At 45.9% G+C, this 22092-nt stretch overlaps 1 protein-coding gene and 1 long non-coding RNA gene across 2 annotated transcripts in view; one reads left to right on the forward strand and one right to left on the reverse strand.

Moving 5' to 3' along the window:
- Nucleotides 1-22092, reverse strand: part of LOC308591360 — a 329063-nt gene that overhangs the window by 293125 nt on the left and 13846 nt on the right. The window lies entirely within an intron of this gene.
- Nucleotides 1-22092, forward strand: part of SDC3 (syndecan 3) — a 126956-nt gene that overhangs the window by 95521 nt on the left and 9343 nt on the right. The window contains exons 2-4 of the mRNA XM_081202006.1: nt 11040-11166; nt 11815-12413; nt 20153-20420. Coding sequence (XP_081058132.1) covers nt 11040-11166; nt 11815-12413; nt 20153-20420 — 994 coding nt within the window. The remainder of the gene's footprint in view (nt 1-11039; nt 11167-11814; nt 12414-20152; nt 20421-22092) is intronic.

Here is a 22092-nt window from a genome sequence, read left to right on the forward strand (position 1 = left end):
GAAGGGAGGCTTCACACTGCCTTTCGGAGCAGCCCCATGCCAACTCCTACTTGCGTGGAAGCAGGAGGACGCAGGGATGTCTCAGGCAGCGTGATGCCTCCCTCCCTATCGGAGCAGCCCCAATCCCATTCCTACTTGTGTGCAAGCAGGAGGGGGCGGGGATCCCTCAGCTGGGAAGGGAGGCTTCCTGTTGCCTAACTGAGTGATCCCTGCCCCTTCCTGCTTGCACACAAGCTCTGATAGGCAGCATGAAGCCCCCCTTCACAGCTGAGAGTTCCCCACACCGCTCCTGCTTGCATGCAAGTAGGAGTTGGGAGGCTGCTCCAATAGGCAGCATGTAGCCTCCCTTCACAGCTTAGTTGCTGGGGTCAGCGAAGGTGGAGGCAGCCCAGAAGCTGCATCTTAGAGCCCCTGCACCACCATCATACGGGGACTTCTGAGCAGCTCCTGAAGCCAGCCAGAGCCAACTGCTCCGGGCTGCTGAGACTGCTGCTGCTGCGTTTCCCGGGGACATTAGATGAAATCCAGGGACATTCCGGGGATGGAATTTGTCCGGGGACTTATTTGCAAATCCGGGGATTCTCCCGGGAAATGGGGATGTCTGGTAACCGTACTCTATGGGTAGTTCCACAGAACGTGATGCTAGACCCTTCCCCTGATTCACCCCAATGATGTATCCAACATTGGACTCTTGAGGGGCCCCAGACATTGCTTAACTACAACTCCTTTCATCCCTGAGCATTGGTCATGCTGGCTGGGGCTGATGGGAGTTGGAGTCCAACAACATCTGGAAGGACCACTAGGCTCACCATGGTGGTAGATCCTATATTTTACTCTTTCTTGTTCAAAAGACAGCACCAATGCTATCGAGTGGCACTCTGCTGCCTGCATGTCTCACAGAGGTGATGTTTCTCATTGGCTTGTTCTGTTCAGACCTAAGTTGCACAACTGCGCTGCCCAAATGTTAATCATTTTCATTCTATTCTAAGTTCATCCCGAGATGGTGTGAGATTCCCCTGTTCTCAGCGGAGGAGGGTGTGAGCACCACTTGTGGCCATCATGTTACACCTATCTATTTGTGCTGATATTTTTAGTAGCAGTCCTGCAGTGATCCAGAATAAGTTTGGGAGCCGGCAGTTGGTTTGCATCATTGAGCATCATCTGGTGCATTGCCAAGCTGTGTCCCGTTCCTCTAATAAAGAGCTACCTTTATACTGAGCCAGATCATTGCTCTGCATAGAGCAGTACCATGCTCTGACTAGCACTGAATCAAACACGGCATTCTTAGCCAGGCTGTCTCAGAGATTCCAACTGGAGAGATAATCAGGTTACCTGAAAGATCATCCCAGATATAACTGGCTGGTCCTTGAGAGCGTCATTGGAGGTCCTCCCACCTAAAGAGGCAAGGTGTGGGGTTGCAAAGGAGAGAACCTTTTTTGTAGTGACAAAATATCCTCCCTCACAAAGCTCAACTGGTGCCTACATTAAAATCCTTTCAGATGAATACCTTTCAATTCTCCTAAACCTTTTCTATTTTTGCCCTTGGAACAGATTATTTCTGCTGGGTTTTAAACCTTATTTTGCTACTTGTTCTGGGTTTTAGGCAGGAAATTGAACTGATGAGGAACTTTGTTGACTGGGTGGTCCAGACATCTTTCTTGATCGGGGTGGTCAAAGAGTGTTGTAGATAAATTAATAAAACGAAATACTTAGGGTTTAAACTGCTGCGTTTGTTTATGCAAAACATGTCTTCTGTCACTAATCTCTTACCGCTCAGGGTCCCATAGTGAAAGACATGCTTTGCATGTTAAGAGATGCCTGTGTAGGAATTAGCATGCAGCCTGCATGTAGATCATCATCACATGCAAATTTGATAAGAGCCCTTTGCTTCTATGGTGCAGCTTGTGGGGTAAAGGAGATTGCAGCAGTCCAGGAGGAGACCATCTCTTGTAACCACCATGGTTGAATGGAGTTGGGATCTATCAGGAGGCCTGTTCTGCCCAATGTCAGAATCAGGCTTTTAGTGTGGTGACACCTACCCTTTGGAATTCCTTCCCACTGCATATCAGATAGGTGCCTTCTCCGATGCATTTTTAATGCCTGCTAAAGATGTTCCTTTTCCAACAAGCCTTCTAAAATATTTATCCCAGTTGGAATCTATTTTGGATTTGAATTGATTTTGTCCCCATCTGCACTGTACATTCAATGCAATACATACCAATACAGTATCATGCCATACAATATTAAACCATCATGTCTTCCTGGGAACTGTAGTTTGTTGAGGGTGCGCTGAGAGTTGTGAAGGGACCCCTATTCCCATCACAGGGCTACAATTCCCAGAGGGGTTTAACAGTTGATCTGACTTCCCAGTGAATTCTGGGAATTGTGGCTCCGAGGGGGGATAGGGGGTCTCCAAACCACTCCAGATTGGCAAAGGCTCCTCCACTAACCTGGAAATTATTTGAATGCTAAGGGTGTTGTGGTTTCCTTATTTTCTTAGTCAGCCAGAAACCGAGAATGAATTGCAAACGAAGGCTACTCTGTGAGTGCTTTGTGCTGTTAAAATGTCTCAAAGTGTCTGAATGTGATTGCTGTCAAAAACTAATTGTTAAGCTATATAGGCTAACTGACTTAGAGGTTTCTCCCCCTCTTAATGTTGATTTGACTCTGCCATCGCAGTTAAAAAAGCACAATCCTCCGTGAAGCATTTATGGGTTTGCTTTCCATCAAACCAACTCAGCTTGAACTGACTTTCCTAGAGGAGCTAAGCAGGGATAGCCAAGGTCATCCTATTGGTACGTAGAAGCGGAGCTAGACATCAAAGTGTTCAAGAATATCTCTTGACTTCAAAATGATGTTCATTCTCCCTCGTCTTTCTCTGAAGTCTGAAAAGGAGATCAGAGCACAGCCATTAGGATGGAGGAATTGGTTTCTATGGTTACTGTTGTCATGTAAGTGACTATTAGGATGGTATCCCGGTGGGATTCCTCAGTCCATCTATCTGTATTTTAAAACCTGGCTTTATTGATATCCCCCCTCTCTGGATTTTCAGTGCTTTGCTACATCCGCACACTTATCCTTGCAGTGATGAGCTCCATCTCCCTCCGAGTTTGCGAGGGATAGATTGGCATCACACCCTTTTCTTCTTACAAATACACAGATAGATTTTTGGGGTGGGGTATTCATGCGAGGAGAGAAATTACAGCAGAGACAGAAGTCCAAGGAAGGACTGTGGTTCAGCAGTGGAGCATCTGTTTGCATACAGAAAGTCCCAGGTTCATTCCCCAGCATGTCCAGGTAGGTCTGGGAGAGAATCATACCTGAATCCTGCCGAGTCAGTGTAGGCAGTACTCAACTAGACAGACTGAGGATCTGCCTTAGTATAGGGCAGCTTCCCATGTTCACACAGCACATGGTTAAAGGTAAAGGGACCCCTGACCCTTAGGTCCAGTCGTGGCCGACTCTGGGGTTGTGGCGCTCATCTCACTTTATTGGCCGAGGAAGCCGGTGTACAGCTTCCGGTTCATGTGGCCAGCATGACTAAGCCGCTTCTGGCGAACCAGAGCAGCGCACGGAAACGCCGTTTACCTTCCCACCAGAGCAGTACCTATTTATCTACTTGCACTTTTGTGCTTTTGAACTGCTAGGTTGGCAGGAGCTGGGACCGAGCAACGGGAGCTCACCCTGTCACGGGGATTCGAACCGCCAGCCTTGCAATCGGCAAGGCCTAGGCTCTGTGGTTTAACTCACAGCGCCACCCGCACTATGTTATTTACCTAACAATATGTAGTGATGGCCACCAACCTGGTCAGATTTAAAATAGGATCAGACTCGTTCACAGAGCAGAAGGCTATTAATGACTACTAGCCATGATGGCTAGGTTCTGCCTCACATGCTAGGAACTGCAAGTGAAGAGAGCGCTATTGCCCTCAGGTCATGCTTCTGCAAGTCAACTTGACTAAAAGATTGTGGGGCCCAGGTAAGTCCCGCCCCGCATAATCGACCGCATGATGCAGTGCAAACACACTATTTGAATGGAAATGCCCATCAACTTTGTGGGAGCCAGGCTCCCTCAAATATTTTATTGTGGGGCCAAACCCCCACAGTCCCTAGGAGTTGGCCTCTGTGTTGACCACAGCAAGAACAGAATGCTTGGCTACATGGACTTTGGATGTGATCTACCAGGGCTCTTATGTTCTGAATGTTTATGGTGAAGAATGGGAGACGGCTGGAGAAATGTTAAGATACCTCACACCCAGAAATGTATTTCTGAGACTAAAAGGATTTCTCTATCTTGTTCCAAATGGAGTCTGTTGGTCAGGCTGGACTTCAAGCTTGCAGAAGAGTACAGGCGCAGGAGTCAAAGTTTAGACTCTCAAACAGCTCTGAATGGAGCAGGGGGAGAATTGCCTGCATATCTGCATCCAAGCAGAGAGCAAGCCTAAGGCCAGGCAAGATGTGAGATTTGCCACATTACCTGTCCCTGCACAGTTGAGTTTTCTTTCCCAGTCAGCACAGGGGAATGCAAGTCAAACTGGGGGTGTCAAAGGGTGTAGGGTGGCTTTAATTCATGGGTACATGGTGTACATGGAGATGTCATTTAGTGGCCCAAGGGGAAGGCACAAGGGTGCATCAACAGAAATAGTAGAGTGTGAAAAGAATCTAGGGGTCTTAGTGGATCACAAGCTTAACATAACTCAACAGCGTGATGTGGCAGCAAAAAAAAAGGCTAATGCTATTTTACGCTGTATCAGCAGAAGTTTAGGGTCCCAATCAAGAGAAGTAGTAGCACCACTGTATTCTGCCTTGGACAGACCACACCTGGAGTGTTGTGTCCAGCTCTGGGCACCACAATTTAAGAAGGATGTTGACAAGCTGGAATGTGTGCAGAAGAGGGAAACCAAGATGGTCAAGGGTCTGGCAACCAAATCTTATGAGGAATGGTTGAAGGAGCTGGGTATGTTTAGCTTGGAAAAGAGGAGACTGAGAGCAGATATGACAGCCGTCTTCAAATATCTACATGGATGTCATGTTGAAGATGGAGCAAGCTTGATTTCTCCTGTTCTGGATGGCAGGACTTGAACAAATTCTGCTCTGTATTCTGCTCTGGTCAGACCACACCTGGAGTACTGTGTCCAGTTCTGGACACCACAATTCAAGAAGGACACTGACAAACTGGAACGTGTCCAGAGGAGGGCAACCAAAATGGTCAAAGGCCTGGAAACGATGCCTTATGAGGAACGGCTAAGGGAGCTGGGCATGTTTAGCCTGGAGAAGAGGAGGTTAAGGGGTGATATGATAGCCATGTTCAAATATATAAAAGGATGTCACATAGAGGAGGGAGAAAGGTTGTTTTCTGCTGCTCCAGAGAAGCGGACACGGAGCAATGGATCCAAACTACAAGAAAGAAGATTCCACCTAAACATTAGGAAGAACTTCCTGACAGTAAGAGCTGTTTGACAGTGGAATTTGCTGCCAAGGAGTGTGGTGGAGTCTCCTACTTTGGAGGTCTTTAAGCAGAAGCTTGACAACCATATGTCAGGAGTGCTCTGATGGTGTTTCCTGCTTGGCAGGGGGTTGGACTCGATGGCCCTTGTGGTCTCTTCCAACTCTATGATTCTATGATTCTATGATTCTATGAAATGGATTCAAGTTATAAGAAAGGAGATTCTGACTAAACACCAGGAAAACCTTCCTGACAGTAAGAGCTGTTCAACAGTGGAATGGACTCCCTCGGGAGGTGGTGGACTTTTTCTTCCTTGGCATTTATGAAGCAGAGGTTGGATGGCCCTCTGTCCTGGATGCTTTAGCTCAGGGGTAGGCAAACTAAGGCCCAGGGGTTGGATGCGGCCCAATCGCCTTCTAAATCTGGCCCACGGACGGTGCGGGAATCAGTGTGTTTTTACATGAGTAGAATGTGTGCTTTTATTTAAAATGCATCTCTGGGTTATTTGTGGGGCACAGGAATTCATTCATTTCCCCCCAAAAAATATAGTCCGGCCCACCACATGGTCTGAGGGACGGTGGACCAGCCCAAGGCTGAAAAAGGTTGCTGACCCTTGATTTAGCTGATATTCCTGCACTGCAAGAGGTTAGACTGGATGACCCTCGGGGTTCCTTCCAACTCTACAATTCAATAATTCTGTAATTCTATGTTCCAATCCAAATCCCTCTCCCCATGCCTACTATTCGTCGTGGAAGAAAAGCTTTCCCATGTGTCACTAAATGACATCTCCGTGTACCCTAGGTAAGAGGAGAAGCTGTGTGCTCCACAGACTCCAGATCTTCTCTGAAAACTGCTGTCCTTCTCCTCCCGCAGATCATTTCTTTCCTTCTCTGTGAACATGCAAACAGCACATCTTCCAGTTCACATGCTTCTAGACCATGAATATTTTAGCACAACTGTAGTCTCTGCCAATCCCACAGGCTTTCCTGGTGGGTGGCTAGGTTAGAATGTTTGAAGGGAGTGCGATGGGCTGGTCTGTTAACATTCAAGCGGTTCATTTCCTCTCTTTGTTTTCAGTGGTGAAAAAGCTACACCCCACAATGCTGTTAGGGTTTATGTAAGGTCAACTGCAATATCCCAAATCTAGCAATTCCTGTCTTCGCTGGCTAGGATGATAAACTGAAAATGGATGCCTTTTTAACTAATTAAATAGCTATTTTTTATTTTTTTTAGAAAGGAATATTAATGAAAAAAGTGCATACTGTGGTTAGGTGGTAGAAGACCAGCCTACTCTCAACATGAGCAATAATCAATGTAATGTACTGTAAAATGAATAAGACAGTATTGTAGATGATGAAAATAAAAATATTTTTTATCCCTTACGTGCAGTTATGATAGCCAATGTTCTAAAAACCAAGGAACCACTGTAATGTGACTTGATTTTGTGTTTGGCATCCTCGATAAAACAGAATTGTCTGCTGTCACACTCTAGGCTGAACTATTGGTATGCATCGCGTGTGGGACTACCATTGAAAAATGTTCAGGGGCCTTAATTCATGCAAAATAAGATTTCCAGCCTGATAAATAGTTGTATCTGGAGCCTATTTTGTGGAACATACAGTGCTAGTTTTGTTCTGTCTGTGCTGGTTACCATCATGTTTTCTGTCACAACCCTATCAAGCATTGGTCCGTTTATGTGCAGAATTCTTGAATAACTGCCTCGTTCCACACTAATCAAATTTAGCCCTGTCTGTGTTTGTGTGTGTGGAACTTGCTCACTTTTCATCTGATTGATTGTTCTCAACCACCCTTCCAGCTGGAAGAGGTCACTCCATCCCACCTTTTGTTATCTTTGTCCTTGTAATTGACAATAATGCATTTTGAATTGATTAAGAGCTTTCTCTTTCCTTCTCTTACACACATGCTCACCTTCTCTCATACATCCCCTCCCCTCTCTCTTACACACATATGTACACACTTCTTCCCTCCTTTGCTCACCATCCTACACTCTTCCCATCTCTCTCTCACACACTCACGCTCACAATTCTGCCTCTGCCCCTTTTCCTTCCTTTTAATTTCCATCAATTGCCTCCAACTGTGCATATAGACCAAAACCATTATGAAATAATAATAATAATAATGATAATAATGATGATGATGATAATAATAATAATAATAATAATAATAATAATAATAATAATAATAATAATTTATACCCCACGCATCAGGCTGGGTTTCTCCAGCCACTCTGGGCAGATCCCAACATAATATTAAAAACATGATAAAACGCCAAACATTAAAAACTTCCCTTAACAGGGCTGCCTTCAGACGTCTTCTAAAAGTCAGATAGTTGTTCATTTCCTTGACATCTGATGGGAGGGCGTTCCACAGGGCAGGCGCCACTACCAAGAAGGTCCTCTGCCTGGTTCCTTGTAACCTCACTTCTCGCAGTGAGGGAACCACCAGAAGGCCCTCAGAGCTGGACCTCAGTGTCCGGGTTGAATGATGGAAGTGGAGGTGCTCCTTCAGGTATCCTGGGCCGAGGCCATTTAGGGCTTTAAAGGTCAGCACCAACACTTTGAATTGTGCTCAGAAATGTACTGGGAGCCAATGTAGGTCTTTCAGGACCGGTGTTATATGGTCTTGGTGGCTACTCATAGCCACTGATAGCTGTATTCTCCATGAATTTGTCCAAGCCATCTAAGATGGTGGCCATCACTGCCTCTAGTGGGAGTAAATGTTCATCGTTTAACAGCACAGAGTGAAGAACTATTTCCTTTCATCTGTCCTGAATCTTTCAACATTCAGTTTCATTGCATGGTCAAGAGTTCTAGTGTTAAGAGAGGGAGAAAAGCATTTCCCTCCCCACTTTCTGTACAGTGGTACCTCGCAAGACGAATGCCTCGCAAGACAAAAAACTCGCTAGACGAAAGGTTTTTCCGTTTTCGATTTGCCTCGCAAGACGAATTTCCCTATGGGCTTGTTTCGCAAGACGAAAACGTCTCGCGACTTTGTTTCCTTTGTCTAAAAACAAAGACATGTTTTGTTTATAAAGTTAATTTATTTTCCCTTCAATTTTTGAACTGCTCTTTACAGTATGTGTGACTTTAAAGAGCAGTTAATAAACTGTTGTTGTACCAAATTTGGCTTTGTTTGGACTTTTTTTGACCATAGGAACGCATTAATTGATTTTCAATGCATTCCTATGGGATTTCGTGATTCGCAAGACGAAAAATTCGCTAGACGACAAAACTTGCGGCACTCAAGGGCCATGTGAATAATGGCTGGTGAGGTGTGTGGCCTCAGGAGAGGCTGTGTCACCTGGCAAGTGTCCTGAGGGGCTGATAGAGAGACCCAGAGGGTTTCATTTGGCCCCCTGGCCTGAGGTTTTGCCTCCTCTGCACTAGTGGAAAGCCACCACTTTGTTGCAAATACAGTTCAAAAAATTCCAGCTGTAATACTCAGCACCGTTCAACCAGCTGCAATTTAAAACAGCAGAAATCAATTATAAAAATCCTTCTGGAATTAAAAAAAAGGAGAACACATTTTCAAGGCATGTCTACAAGCCGCCATCGTGGTTTCTCCTCTCTGTTGGTCTCTCCCCCCTCCCAACTTTCTGCTTCCTTGGCATAAGCTGAGCATGCTCTCCTCTGAGGAGGAAGTTGGGATCTCGTTGCCGCCATCCAGGTGGCTGACTGCTGATTTGACAATAGCGCTGACAGGACCTGGGAGGGGAACCTCGCTGCTTAAACATAGACTCCTTCCCACTTCCTCACAGCTCCATGTGCTAAATGGGTGACAGCTGGACTGCCCAGGCTTCTGCTTCTTCTGCAGTCTCAGTAAAGCTACAGCTGGAAGCCACATGGCTGAATTTCACAGTAGAGTGTTTAAAAGGGCATTATCCCCTGTTGTATGGTAAAACCCAAGCAGTGGTTTTTGCTGAAAGATTGGTGGCCATGCTGTAAGCTCGATCCAGGGCGAGGAAGGGGAGCAGAAAGCCAGAGTGCTTTGTTTGGACGTACTGTAGGACTTAAGATGGAGGCAATGATGTTTCTGAATACCAGTTGCTGGAAGCCCCAGGAGGGGAGAGTGCTCACTTGAGTCCTGCTTTCTGGTTTCCCACATTGGCCATTGTGAGAACAAGATTCTGGACTAGATGGGCCATTGGCTAGATCCAACAGGGTTCTCCTTATGTTCTGAAGGCTCACTTCTTTTGATGCTTGAGACGTGTGTTTTCAGGGCCTACTTATTTCTGTGGCTCTGTTTAAACCGTTTTTAATTTTTAATTGCTGTAACTGACCTGGACTCTGCTGATGAAGGGCATGTAATTATTAACAACAACAGCGTTCTTAGGTACAGTGGTACCTCGGGTTACATATGCTTCAGGTTACATACGCTTCAGGTTACAGACTCCGCTAACCCAGAAATATTATCTCGGGTTAAGAACTTTGCTTCAGGATGAGAACAGAAATCGGGCTCTAGCGGCGCGGCGGCAGCAGGAGGCCCCATTAGCTAAAGTGGTGCTTCAGGTTAAGAACAGTTTCAGGTTAAGAATGGACCTCTGGAACGAATTAAGTACTTAACCCAAGGTACCACTGTACTGGTTTTCTGTTGTGACATTTTTCTTCTTTCTACAAACTCTGTGGTTTTGCCTGCCTCCTGTTTTGTAATATACTAAAATGCAGTGTTAGAAACTGAGATATGAACACTAGGAGCTAAATGGCACCTTAAACTTAGGTAATGGGAGCAACAATGGAATGTACAGGCACACTTTTTAAATAACAAGAATACAAAGCTGGAAATGAATGAACTACAGCTAAAATATCATGTTCATTTTTCACACGGTCAAGTCCTTCAACCGCCCGCCCCGCTAATATTCTTAAGAAGGCCTTTTCTCCACTCTTCAGAGAGTGGTTGGAAGTGGGGAGGCAGGAAAAGGCCCTCCTTTCCTTCCACTCTGCCATTTTAATCTGAAATCTTAGGCACAGCATTGTGCCCAGAGCTCAGAAACTGCTCGTGCTAATGAAATTCCTTGTTGCAAAATGCTCCTATAACAATGGGAGTTTCATATGCTGCTAACATGGAATTTGTAAACCACCAACTGACTGTCAAGACCAGGGGGGTGGGATCTGTGGCTCTCTAGAGGTTAGAGCCCTCCAGTTCCCACCATCCTTAACCATTAATCAGGCTGGCAGGGGGCTGATGGAAGTCAGGAGTCCTACAGCATCTGAAGGACAACAGGTTTCCACCCTTTTGGTAAGGCATGATGGCAGCTCCTGTGTATGTTTCCTCTCTTACTAAGTGGTGGAGCTTCTACTTTGCACGCAGAAGCTCCCCAGAGTCATTCCTTGGCATCTCCATGTAGGTCTGGGAGTGAGCCCCAGTCTGAAACCATGGAGAGCCACTGCCAGTCTGTGTAGACAGTGCTTAACTAAATGGACCAATGGTCTAGTTCAATATAAGACAGCTTGCCTACGCCCCTGGGCTCCAAAATTACAGCCTCCAAAATTACTGCCTATGCTGACTCTTATTCTCTGCACACGTTGCTGCACTGGAAAGTATTAAGTCTGTTTTTCTTGATGTTTGAACCCAGGCCCAGCACTGGCGGAATGAAAATTATGAGCGGCCCATTGACCTGGAAGGCTCTGGAGATGATGACTCCTTTGAGGATGAAGAAATTGATGAAATCGAGGAACTCTACTCAGGCTCTGGCTCAGGATGTGAGTACATATTTAAGACCCTTAAAAGGAGGGACGTCACTCTGCTGAGTGTGGCTGGATAGAAGAGATCACTCTTCCTCCTCCATTTATATTGGTGGCAGAGTTATTACGGAAAATCTGTGGGGGGTTTTGGTGGTGGTTGTGGGGAGAAAAAAACCCAGAGGTTGAATGTAAATTTTTTGGAATTCAGAAGCAGACAGCTGGTTAGCCTTCCAGAAGCAAACATTGTACAGAACATTGAATGCATTTATTCTCCTCATCCTACTGAATGTCTGGTTCATTTATTTAAAATGCTTATAGGCTTACTTTTAAAGGCCAAAAACACTATTAAGGTGGCTTGCAAATAAAACATTGGTGGGAAGCCTCAAGCACAGTGTAGATAAAATTATTAATGGGGAGGACCATTAGCTCAGTGGTAGGACACATGCTTTGCATCCAGAAGGCTCCAGGTTCAATCCTTGGCACCTCCAGGTAGGGCTGAAAAGGACTCCGGTCTGGATCCCTGGAGATTCAGTCAGTGTTGGAATCCCTGGAGATTTAGTCAGTGTAGGAAAAACTCAGCTAGATGGCTGACTTTGTAGACAGCAGCTTCCTGTGTCCCTACAGTGACTCTGAACAGTCAGATCCTAACCTTTGCTTCCCTTACAGATTTTGAGCAGGACTCTGGGATCAAGACCATTGTGCGGCTCAACACAGATGCACCCCTCACCCTACCTACAACTTCCCCCATGTTGCCCACCACCTCTGTGCAGCCAGTAGCCACCCCCTTTGCACCATTCCCTGCAGAGGAAGCCACCTCTGACCCAGTAACAAGCAGCCTCTACATCCCCAGGGTGACCGAAGCACCAGCGGTCACCATCCGGAAAGCGCTTGGTACCACTGCTAGCACCGCAGCCCTTGATGCCTCTGCTACCGCTAGTACTATTGCTACCACCACCACCACAACTGCTGCCACCACCACCACCACCTCTGCTACGATGCCCATGTCCAAGCCAACGACTGTCCTGAGAGTCTTGCCCCCCTTTATCACCATTGTAGCCACGACGCAGTCAATCACACTTGAAACGCCAACCACGGCCACCGAAGTTGCCAGGACGGAACTGAACACAGCTCCGCTGGTGACCACCAGCGTGACGAAGAGCAGGGCTGTGCCAAAGCCAAGTACTTCTCAGGAGCCAGACCGCAGTGAGAGGACTACCACACTGCCCCAACCCTCAAGTTCTACAGCACCTACAGAACCAGTCCAGGTATGGTTTGTTGTTCTTGTGATTTATTAACTTAAGTAAAGGGATGTCCCATGGAAGAGGGAGCAAGCTTCAAATTAGAAGAAAGGGATTCTGACTGAACATCAGGAAGAACTTTCTGATGGTAAGAGTTGTTTGACAGTGGAACAGAAAGTGGTGGACTCTCCTTCCTTGGAGATTTTTAATCAGAGGTTGGATAGCCCCCTATCATGGATTATGTAGTTGATATTACTTTGGATTAGAAGACCCTCGGGATCCCTTCCAACTCTACCATTCTATGATTCTATGAACATAAAATACAAAATACAAACAAAGCAACAAAAATACAAACACGCCCACCCAACCCACCAAAGTTACAAAACACAGGAGCAGCACAGAGGTATTTCCACGAAAAAACAGAGAGCGAATAATGCAGAAAAATAAAAGCAGTAGAACGCATCATGGAAGCCAAACTCCACAATTGGGCCAGGGGAGAGAGTTTTCTGAATTTATCACATAAGTAATGACACACCAAACAACACAGAAAGGTTGTGGGTCTTCCTTACGCTTAGAAATATGTAATTTGTGAGTTATTTTCTTGACAGTAGCCAGAGTCCACATATTCTCATGCCAAAATGAGAGGCTAAAGCCCTTTGATTTATGGGCCAAAGAAGTTATTGCTGCAGTCAGCATCCACATAAGGAGTTCCTTAGATCAGAAACTTGCCGTTTGATCCCCCCTCAGGTTCAAAAGGGCAAGTTGCAAGGAGGCATTAGGTGGGGGCGTTTAATTTTTTCCCTGACGCTTTGGCAAAGTGCACAACCAGAGTAAAAATTTCCACATTTAATCATAAGAAGATCTAAAAATAAAGATACAAAAATTTAATATCAATAACAGCAACCACTCCCCCCCCAAGCCCTTAAGCAATACTCCATCCCAACAGTCTGTTCAGCAGCTTCGGTGTTTGTAGCTGGAGTCAGTCCAGGTGGAAAAAGGCATGCAGGACAGGGAGCAGGGCTAAACAGCACAAGGCGCAGACAGTCTGTTATTGGTTCTTCTCATCTTATGTTTATTTAAATGTTTAAATAAAGTTAAAGGAAGTTGCAGGATGGTGGGGGCAAATGGGTTCAGGGCAGCAGTCCTGGTAAATGACTTTTCCCTCTGCATGTCATTTTCCTCTTCCCTAAAAATGATCCTAGCCTTGTTAGGGAGGAAAGACTGGCACTGCGCACTGCCTTTTAAAATTTTAATCCAGAAGAGCTTGGGGCTGTAATATTAACCGGGAAAATGGCATGGTGTGAGGGGTTCAGCAAACACTGCACACGTGTATTAGGGCTACCACCTGAATTGTAAACCAGCTGACTAAATTTGCAGAGAAATATAAATAATGGTTCTTGAAAGTGCAGGGGGAGAAGTACACTTTTTTGTTTTAAGAACAAGCCGGCATTGTTAACTTCAAATATCAGCTTTTGTTGCACATCAGACTTTAACCCTGGTTGATGTAAATTGTGGGAGTAAATTGACGGCTTTGGGGGCGGCATAATGTTTGCGATTCTTTCCTGCCCTTTTCATGGGGGAACAGAAGCACACATGTGCAGAAGGGATGGGGGAGTAGCGATGCCCAATGGTGTTCATTGTTGTGTCACACTGCGCCCACTAGTGTGAATGAAACTTAGTGTGTCATGCCTGTATGCCAGTCAAAAAGCCACAGTTCCATAGCTCAACAGGTTCTTCAATGTGTAAAGAACATTAGAAAACAGCCAGAAGCCCTAGCGTTATAATCAGGAAAACTAATGTAACATTCCTCCTGTTTGAACACATCCTTAGTCATGCTCATTCATTTCAGTGGGTCTAGCATTGGCTACAACCCAAGGTTCTTTTTTCTGAAGGGTTGTGGATGATGCCGTTTTCCCTACCTTCCACTGAGAGCACAGCACCTTTTTATTCCAGTTGATTTGGTTTCTTAACACCTTCTCTGCGCCCTCTACACTCTTGAGGGCCAAGTTTGAGGCTCGACCGTGGAGATAGAAATAGCAGCGGGAGAATGTCAGAGTAAGTGCTTAGGTTAATTTGATTTTTTTTAAAATACAGACATATAGTGTGAGATCTGCTGTCACCATCAAATAGTTTTTAATTAATCCAACCAAAAATTTATTTAGGTGGGGAATTTGTATTGGGCACCAAGGGGGCTTCCAGCAAAAATCAAAAGCAGTGCTGGTGGAATACAAGCCAATTTAGTTAGATCACAAAAAAACAACAACAGCTCCAGCATTAGAAACCAACCAACCGTCCAACCCCAAAACAACAGATCCCGGTTAAATGGTGCGAAAGCTTGAAAATAATAAAACCTTTGTCACCTGGAATCTTGAAGTAGGTGCTAGATAAGGATGTCTGGTGAGGAAATTCAAAAATTTAGGGGTGCCACAATTGAAAAGGCCGATCGTATGCCTAGAGGGAAGTGCACAGATCAGAGAATCCAATAAGTGATTCCTAGGAACAGAAACAGGGCCAGCCCGATACATTTTCCTCTCTGAAGCAAAGGGCAGGAGAAGAAAACAAGGGCTTGCCAGATAAGGTCTGTGGCCCATCTAATCCAGCTTCCTATTCTCACAGTGGCCAACAAGATGTCTATGGGAAGCCAGCAAGCAGGAACCCACTCGCCTCACCTGCAATTCCCAGCAAGTGGTATTCAGAGGTCTACTGCCTCCAACCATGGAGCAGAATATAGACATCACAACTAGTAGCCTTATCCTCCATGATTTCCACTAAGACCCTTTTAAAGTGGCCATCTTGTGGGAGTGAATTTTATAGCTGACCTACAAAGGACTTCCTTTTGCTTGTCCTGCATCTCCCCTCATTCATTTCTTTGGATGTCCACGAGTTTAGATTTGTAACCTGCTCTGGGGCCTGGTAGTGAAGGGCAGTTAATACTATATAATGACAGATCCGGGTTTGCCACTTTTTTGACCCATGGGCAGATTTGCAAGTTGGAGAAACTTATATGTGCAACCAAGCAAACGCTGCTCCCTATTCTATGAGTGGCAATAGAATGCCTCTCGTAAGCCTTATTTCACTGGGGAAAATGAACCTCGTAGGCATCAGGAAATGTTGCTTTGGCCACATCTGCACTCACAGGCACCATGCTGGTGTGTGTCCTGCTTCTAATATGTAAGGGATGCAGGTGGCACTGTGGTCTAAACCACTGAGCCTCTTGGGCTTGCTGATCAGAAGGTCAGCGGTTTGAATCCCCACGATGGGTTGAGCTCCCATTGCTCTATCTCAGCTCCTGCCAACCTAGCAGTTCAACCTAGCACACCAGTGAAAGTAGATAAAAGGGTACCACTGTGGCGGGAAGGTAAAGAGCATTTCTGTGTGCTCTGGTTTCTGTCACGGTGTCCCGTTGTGCCAGAAGCGGTTTAGTCCTGCTGGCTACGTGACCCAGAAAGCTGTCTATGGACAAACACCAGCTCCCTTGGCCTGAAAGCGAGATGAGCGCCGCAACCCCATAGTCGCCTTTGACTGGACTTAACCATCCAGGGGTCCTTCACCTTTACCTCAATAGTAATGTGTATTACTTGACTTGTTTGTGGTAAGCCAGCTCTGCTGTGTTTGGGGACCTCCTTCTTAGTCTATTTCTTTTCAGTCAGGCTAGACTTCTTCCCCAAAGTCATGCCACCAGTTGGCTGCTGGGCTGCAGCTGTCATTCCAGCATTGTGACTGTAACATTTAGAGGAGGGCGGCAGGGGAGAAATCGCCCTGATCTATTGCTAGAGGGCTGTGACTCAGGAGTAGATCACCTGTTCTTCATCTACTGAGATTCCTGCATTGTAGGGGGTTGGACTAGATGACCCTGGGGGTCTCTTCCAGCTCTATGATTCATATAATATCTGAAGCTCTGGAGAACTGCTGCCAGTCAGTGTAGGCAATGCTGAGCTAGATGGACCAGTGGCCTGACTCAGCGCATGGCAGCTTTCTTTGCTGCACTGGTTTTTGGGTGGATCTTCTGGGTTTCCAAGCCCTCCCGGTGCTCAGCACATTATCCTCTTTCTAACAATCTGCCAGTTAGAGACACAACAGGTGCCGCAGAGAAATCTAATCCTTCTCTTTGTCTGGGCTCCCAATCTGCAAAATAGGGATGACGGCATTTCTTTGCTCTTGTTAAATATGAAGAAGGAGGCTATTTTGGTTGGTCGTGGCTGGGATGTATTGTGGGAAAGCACAAAGAATCCCAGGAGCTGGATTAAAAGTGCTGGGTGTGGTTTTGTTATTTTGCTTATTATCATTTTGTCCAGACTTTGCTCCTGAGAAGCTCACAGAGGTTCATATGGCGCTGCTGTTTCATCCTCACAGCAGCCCTGTGAGGTAGGCTATGTGGTCCAGGGTCACCCAGTCTGCTTTATGGCTCAGTGGGGATTTCAGCCTGGCTCTCTCCACTCCTAGTCTAGCCCTCTTGCCACTGCATCTGTGGTAGGGATGTTGCTGGACTTCCAAGTCCCATCAGCCCGAACCAGAAAGACGAATGGTCCAGGATCATGGGAGTTGTTGTCTAGCAACATTTGGAGGGTCAGTTGTTCCCCACCCTCTACACTACAACATTCTAGCTTACACATGTACTTGACACAAAAGGGTGTGGATTTTCAGACCCACCCACACACCACCATAGATTCTTTGGGGACAGCTGTAGAAAGCTCTCCTAGTGCTTTCTTTACTAAACTTTATCATATATATTTTTTTTTAAAAAACCAATATTAAACTTGAAACATTGTTCCTGGCAAATGGAGGCAGTATCACCTCCACAATCTGCAGAAGGGATGAGCAGACTGCGCTCCGTTTTTTCCTGAAAACGAGAAGGAATCATTGCTCTTAAGCACAATTCATTTTGAAGGCTGGCCAGCCTTTCCAAAAAAGGAGTGGATCCACGGCAGATGTGGTGGCACACGACTCACACGAGCCTTATCTTAACCCTTAGTGCCATTTCCCATGCATACATGCATAATATTATTATTAATTGTTGTTGGACTCCATTTCCCATCAGCCCCGGTCAGCATGGCTGTTGGCCATGGATGATGGGAGTTGTAGTCCAGCAATATCTGGAGAAGAAGAGAAGAGTTTGGATTTGATACCCCGCTTTATCACTACCCTAGTGATACCAGCTAACCTTCTCCTTTCCCTTCCTCCCCCACAACAAACACTCTGTGAGGTGAGTGGGGCTGAGAGACTTCAAAGAAGTGTGACTGGCCCAGGGTCACCCAGCAGCTGCATGTGGAGGAGCAGAGACGCGAACCCAGTTCCCCAGATTACGAGTCTATCGCTCTTAACCACTACACCACACTGGCTCTCCCTGGAGGGCTTCCTACCCCAATCTTACACGGAGGCAGGCGTGCCTACTCTAGGGGGCAGAGGCATCTTCAGCCCCATCAATATTCCTTAGCAGGGGGCTTCACCCCACCCCCAAATATTGAGGGGGTGGAAGAGGCCAAACTGCTGAGCCGAGCGCAGCATCAAATGCAGGTGCTTCCTGAGCGTGCATGAGAAGGAGCTATGGCCATTGAAGCTGTGTGGCACTGGGCAAGGCCTCCTCACGACGACATGCCTCCTCCCAGTGATAAGCGCATTGCTTGTGTGACGTCACAGGGCGCAATGCGTGTCGTGCATGCAATGTCGCAGCTGTGCACTGCACGCCACATGTGTGACATTGCACACGGCACTCATCACTGAACCCCCAGTCTTTGGCTCAAGGTGGTTCCTCTGCACGGAGGCATCTTCCTTCCTCCCTCCTTTTTCCGAAAATGTATTTGTTAAAATGCCACTCTTGTTTTGAAATATCCTGTCTCCTGCACCTGAGATAGCTGATTCCTTCAGGGTTAACTGTTCTTGGGTCATTATGTTGCAAAGCCTTATTTCAGGGGTGGGTGTGTCCAGAAGCCATTAGTCTCTGCCTCCCCCTGCCGGCCAATGTCTGTAACAGGCAGTTCCACAACATTCAAAAAATGCTCCTTGTGAAGATCCCTCAACTTTGCCTCTTCTTATTTGCCCAGGAGAATAATAAATCAGAAGAGCATGAGAGCGGCTTTGAGAGAGGATTCCAACCAGTTTTCTCATAAAAGTGCAGAGTCTGACTCAGAAAGAGCAGTGTGGGCGGTAGAATCTTCTTATGTTAAAGAACCACTGAATGATGAGGGTTGAAGGCAAAGTTATTATTTCAAAAAGTTTTCTAATTCATTCTCTGTCGTTTTTGGGGTTGTTCCCACATGGAGATGCCTATTGAATTGGCCTCTGCTAGATCCTGCCCTAGATTTTGTGGTTTCATGTAAGAGGAACACAAAACAGGAAGCCTGCTTCTTCTGAGTCATACCATTGTGGCTGTCCAGGATTTCTGACAGGGTCTTTCCTAGCCCAAGCTGGAGATGCCAGGGACTGAGCCTGAGACCCTCTGCATTCAAAGCAGATTCTTCCCCACAGAGCTATGGTCCTTTCCCTATTACTGCTGCCTCAGCAGAGAGCCAGTGTGGTGTAGTGGCTAAGAGCGGTGGAGTCGTAATCTGGTGAACCGGGTTTGCTTCTCCGCTCCTCCACATGCAGCTGCTGGGTGACCTTGGGCCAGTCACTCTTCTCTGAAGTCTCTCAGCCTCACTCACCTCACAGAGTGTTTGTTGTGGGGGAGGAAGGGAAAGGAAAGGAGAATTGTTAGCCACTTTGAGACTCCTTCGGGTAGTGATAAAGCGGGATCTCAAATCCAAACTCTTCTTCTTCTCTTCTTCTTATGAAGACCTTATTTGACTCAGACTTTCCCTAACCCACCAAATTGCAACCTGTTCTATGTGCACGGATCCTTCCTATCTTATTTTATTTGCTTTTGTATGTTTTTATACCATGGCTTTTATGCTCTTAGGTTTTTTAAATGGATATTGTGTTTCTATTGTACATAGTGTACACGGCTTAGACATCATTAAACGAAATATTCAGTGGTTTGGAAATGCTTCTAAATAATCAATAAGCAAACAAATTTCAGATTTATTAATAAGGTAACCAAGTATAGATTGTAGCCAAACAGAAACATATTAGCATAAGCCAGGCATAGAGAAACATCTGGCTGGGTTTCCCAGACACTCTGGGTGGCTTCCAACAAAATATTAAAATACAATAATCTATTAAACATTAAGAGCTTCCCTAAACAGGGCTGCCTTCAGATGTGTTCTAAAAGTCTGGTAGTTGTTTTTCTCTTTGACATCTGGTGGGAGGGCGTCCCCCAGGGCGGGTGCCACTACCAAGAAGGCCCTCTGCCTGGTTCCCTGTAACTTGGCTTCTCGCAGTGAGGGAACCACCAGAAGGCCCTCGGCAGTGGACCTCAGTGTCCTGGCAGAACGATCGGGGTGGAGACACTCCTTCAGGTATCCTGTGCCAAGGCCATTTAGGGCTTTAAAGGTCAGCACCAACACTTTGAATTGTGCTTGGAAACATACTGGAAGCCAATGTAGGTCTTTCAGGACCGGTGTTATGTGGTCCCTGCTGTTGCTCCAAGTCACCAGTCTTGCTGCCGCATTCTGGATTAGTTGTAGTTTCTGGGTCACCTTCAAAGGTAGCTCCACATAGAACGCATTGCAGTAGTCCAAGCGAGAGGTAACTCATGGGAGTTGGAGTCCAGCAGCATCTGGAGGACCTCTGCCTCCCCATTCCTGCCACAGATGTGTCTTCTTTCTTGCCCCATGAAGCATCCTTTCTCCCTCCTTTCCTCTCTCAGTCCTCTGTGTTCTCTCTCGCAGGGAGAGCCTCTGGATGCGACCCCTTCCACGTCAATGAATAATGAACTGGAAGTTCCCGTCAGCGGGGACTTTGAAATCCGTGAGGAGGAGGAGGTGGCAGCTCAGACGGAGCTCAGCAATGAAGTGGTTGCCCTGGTTACCCCAGCCTCCGGGCCGGTGCTGAGGAAGAATGCTGAGCCGGGGCTTGTAGACAATACAATAGAATCTGGGAACTCGGCTGCACAGCTCCCCCAGAAAAACATCCTGGAAAGGAAAGAGGTCCTCATAGGTAGGTACTTATTCTGAGGTATAATGGGTGTTGTAAATCAGGCCTGGGGAACTTTTGGCCCTCCACATGTTGCTGAACTTCAGCCCCCATCATCCCCAACAAGCATGATCAATGGGCAAGGATGATGGTGTTATAATCCAGCAAAATCTGGAGGACCAAAGGTTTCCCATACCTGTTTAAAATGGCTTTATAATTACATTTTACTGATTCTGCCTTGGTATGCATTTTGCATATATATATATATATATATATATATATATATATATATATATATATATATAAAGTCTTTGAGCAGAGGGTGTTTTTTTTTTAAAGCAGGTTAGTTGTCTTTTGATGTTTTCTATCCCATCTTTATGCCATGGTGGAACCCAAGACAATGTAGATGTGCTTTCCTGGTGGTCAGTCAAATAAGTACTGAGCAGACCCAGACCTGTTTAGCTTCAGCAAGGTGGTGGCCCCACGTTCCTTCAGACCATATGCCCACCACGTGTCCCCAATTGCTTGCTTGCTTACCAATTCATTATTTGGCTTATTTCAATTCGGTCTTTTGGATGACAAAATGAAGAACGTTAAAAAGAGCCTTGCTGGGTGAGTTCACATGGCCTTTCCAGTCCAGCATTCTGTTCCCTGCAGCAGCCAATCAGATTCTTCTCGGAAGCCCAGAAGCAGGGCATAAAGGCAATAGCCCTTCTTCACTGTTTGCAACTCCCTGCACTGCTTCCAATTGCAATATTTTATTTTTGCAATTGGCATGAAGGGGGTGTCATGCTGCCACTGGACTTGAAGGTTCCATTTAACAGCCACAGCTAATAGCAGCTAATAGGTATCTTCCCCTCCATAGGTGTCTTTACAATCTAGTCTATGACTGCATTCACAGGACAGTTTATTCTGTTTCCCTGGCATTTCCTGAACTGTTAATTTTTGCATTGTCGTTGAGCTTTCCAGAGACATAAAAACCGCTTCTGGAAATATGGTGGAATATAGCAAAACTTTAGCACTCATTTCCAGGTTAATAACTTCCGGGGGGGGGGGGGACGACAAACAAAACATTCATCCAGAAAAATCACAGGAGTAAAGGGGCAGAATTTGCGGTGGTATACTGGTTTATAGTTCTTTTCTGTTGTTTTCACGGGGGAACAGAAACACGCATATGTGGAAAAGAAGGATGAGTGGCAAATGAAATTTAGTGTGATATGCTGGTATATTGATTAAAAAACCCCCACTGTTCCATAACAGGTACTGCAGTGGAAAAGGAACACTGGAAGTGTCAGCATTCAGATCAGCAAAACTAAAGCAATATTTCCCACATCTGAATATAACTTACAAATGCAGTAGAGAGGGCTTTGACATGCTAGAATGGATTGTACCACTACTGATTGCAGTGTGTGTGTGTGTGTTGCCATTTTGAATGCTCCTCCCCTGTCCACTTTTTTAAAATAAACAAAACAAAACAAAACGCTCTCCATGTAAATAGAAAATAGCAGGAGGTGGTCTCAAATTCACCAAGAATCAAGGTATACCAGGGGAGCATTCTGGAATAGGACCCCCACTTTTTTTCTGAAATGGTGCTGCCTCAGATAGCGAGGGACCAAAAAGCTCAGTGTGTGAATATTCACACAGAAGGTTCCCCATTTAATCCCAGCCATTTCCAGTTTTGAAAAAGGACTGTAAA

Source organism: Podarcis bocagei (genome assembly GCF_964188305.1).
Source record: "Podarcis bocagei genome assembly, chromosome: 7".
NCBI lineage: Eukaryota > Metazoa > Chordata > Lepidosauria > Squamata > Lacertidae > Podarcis > Podarcis bocagei.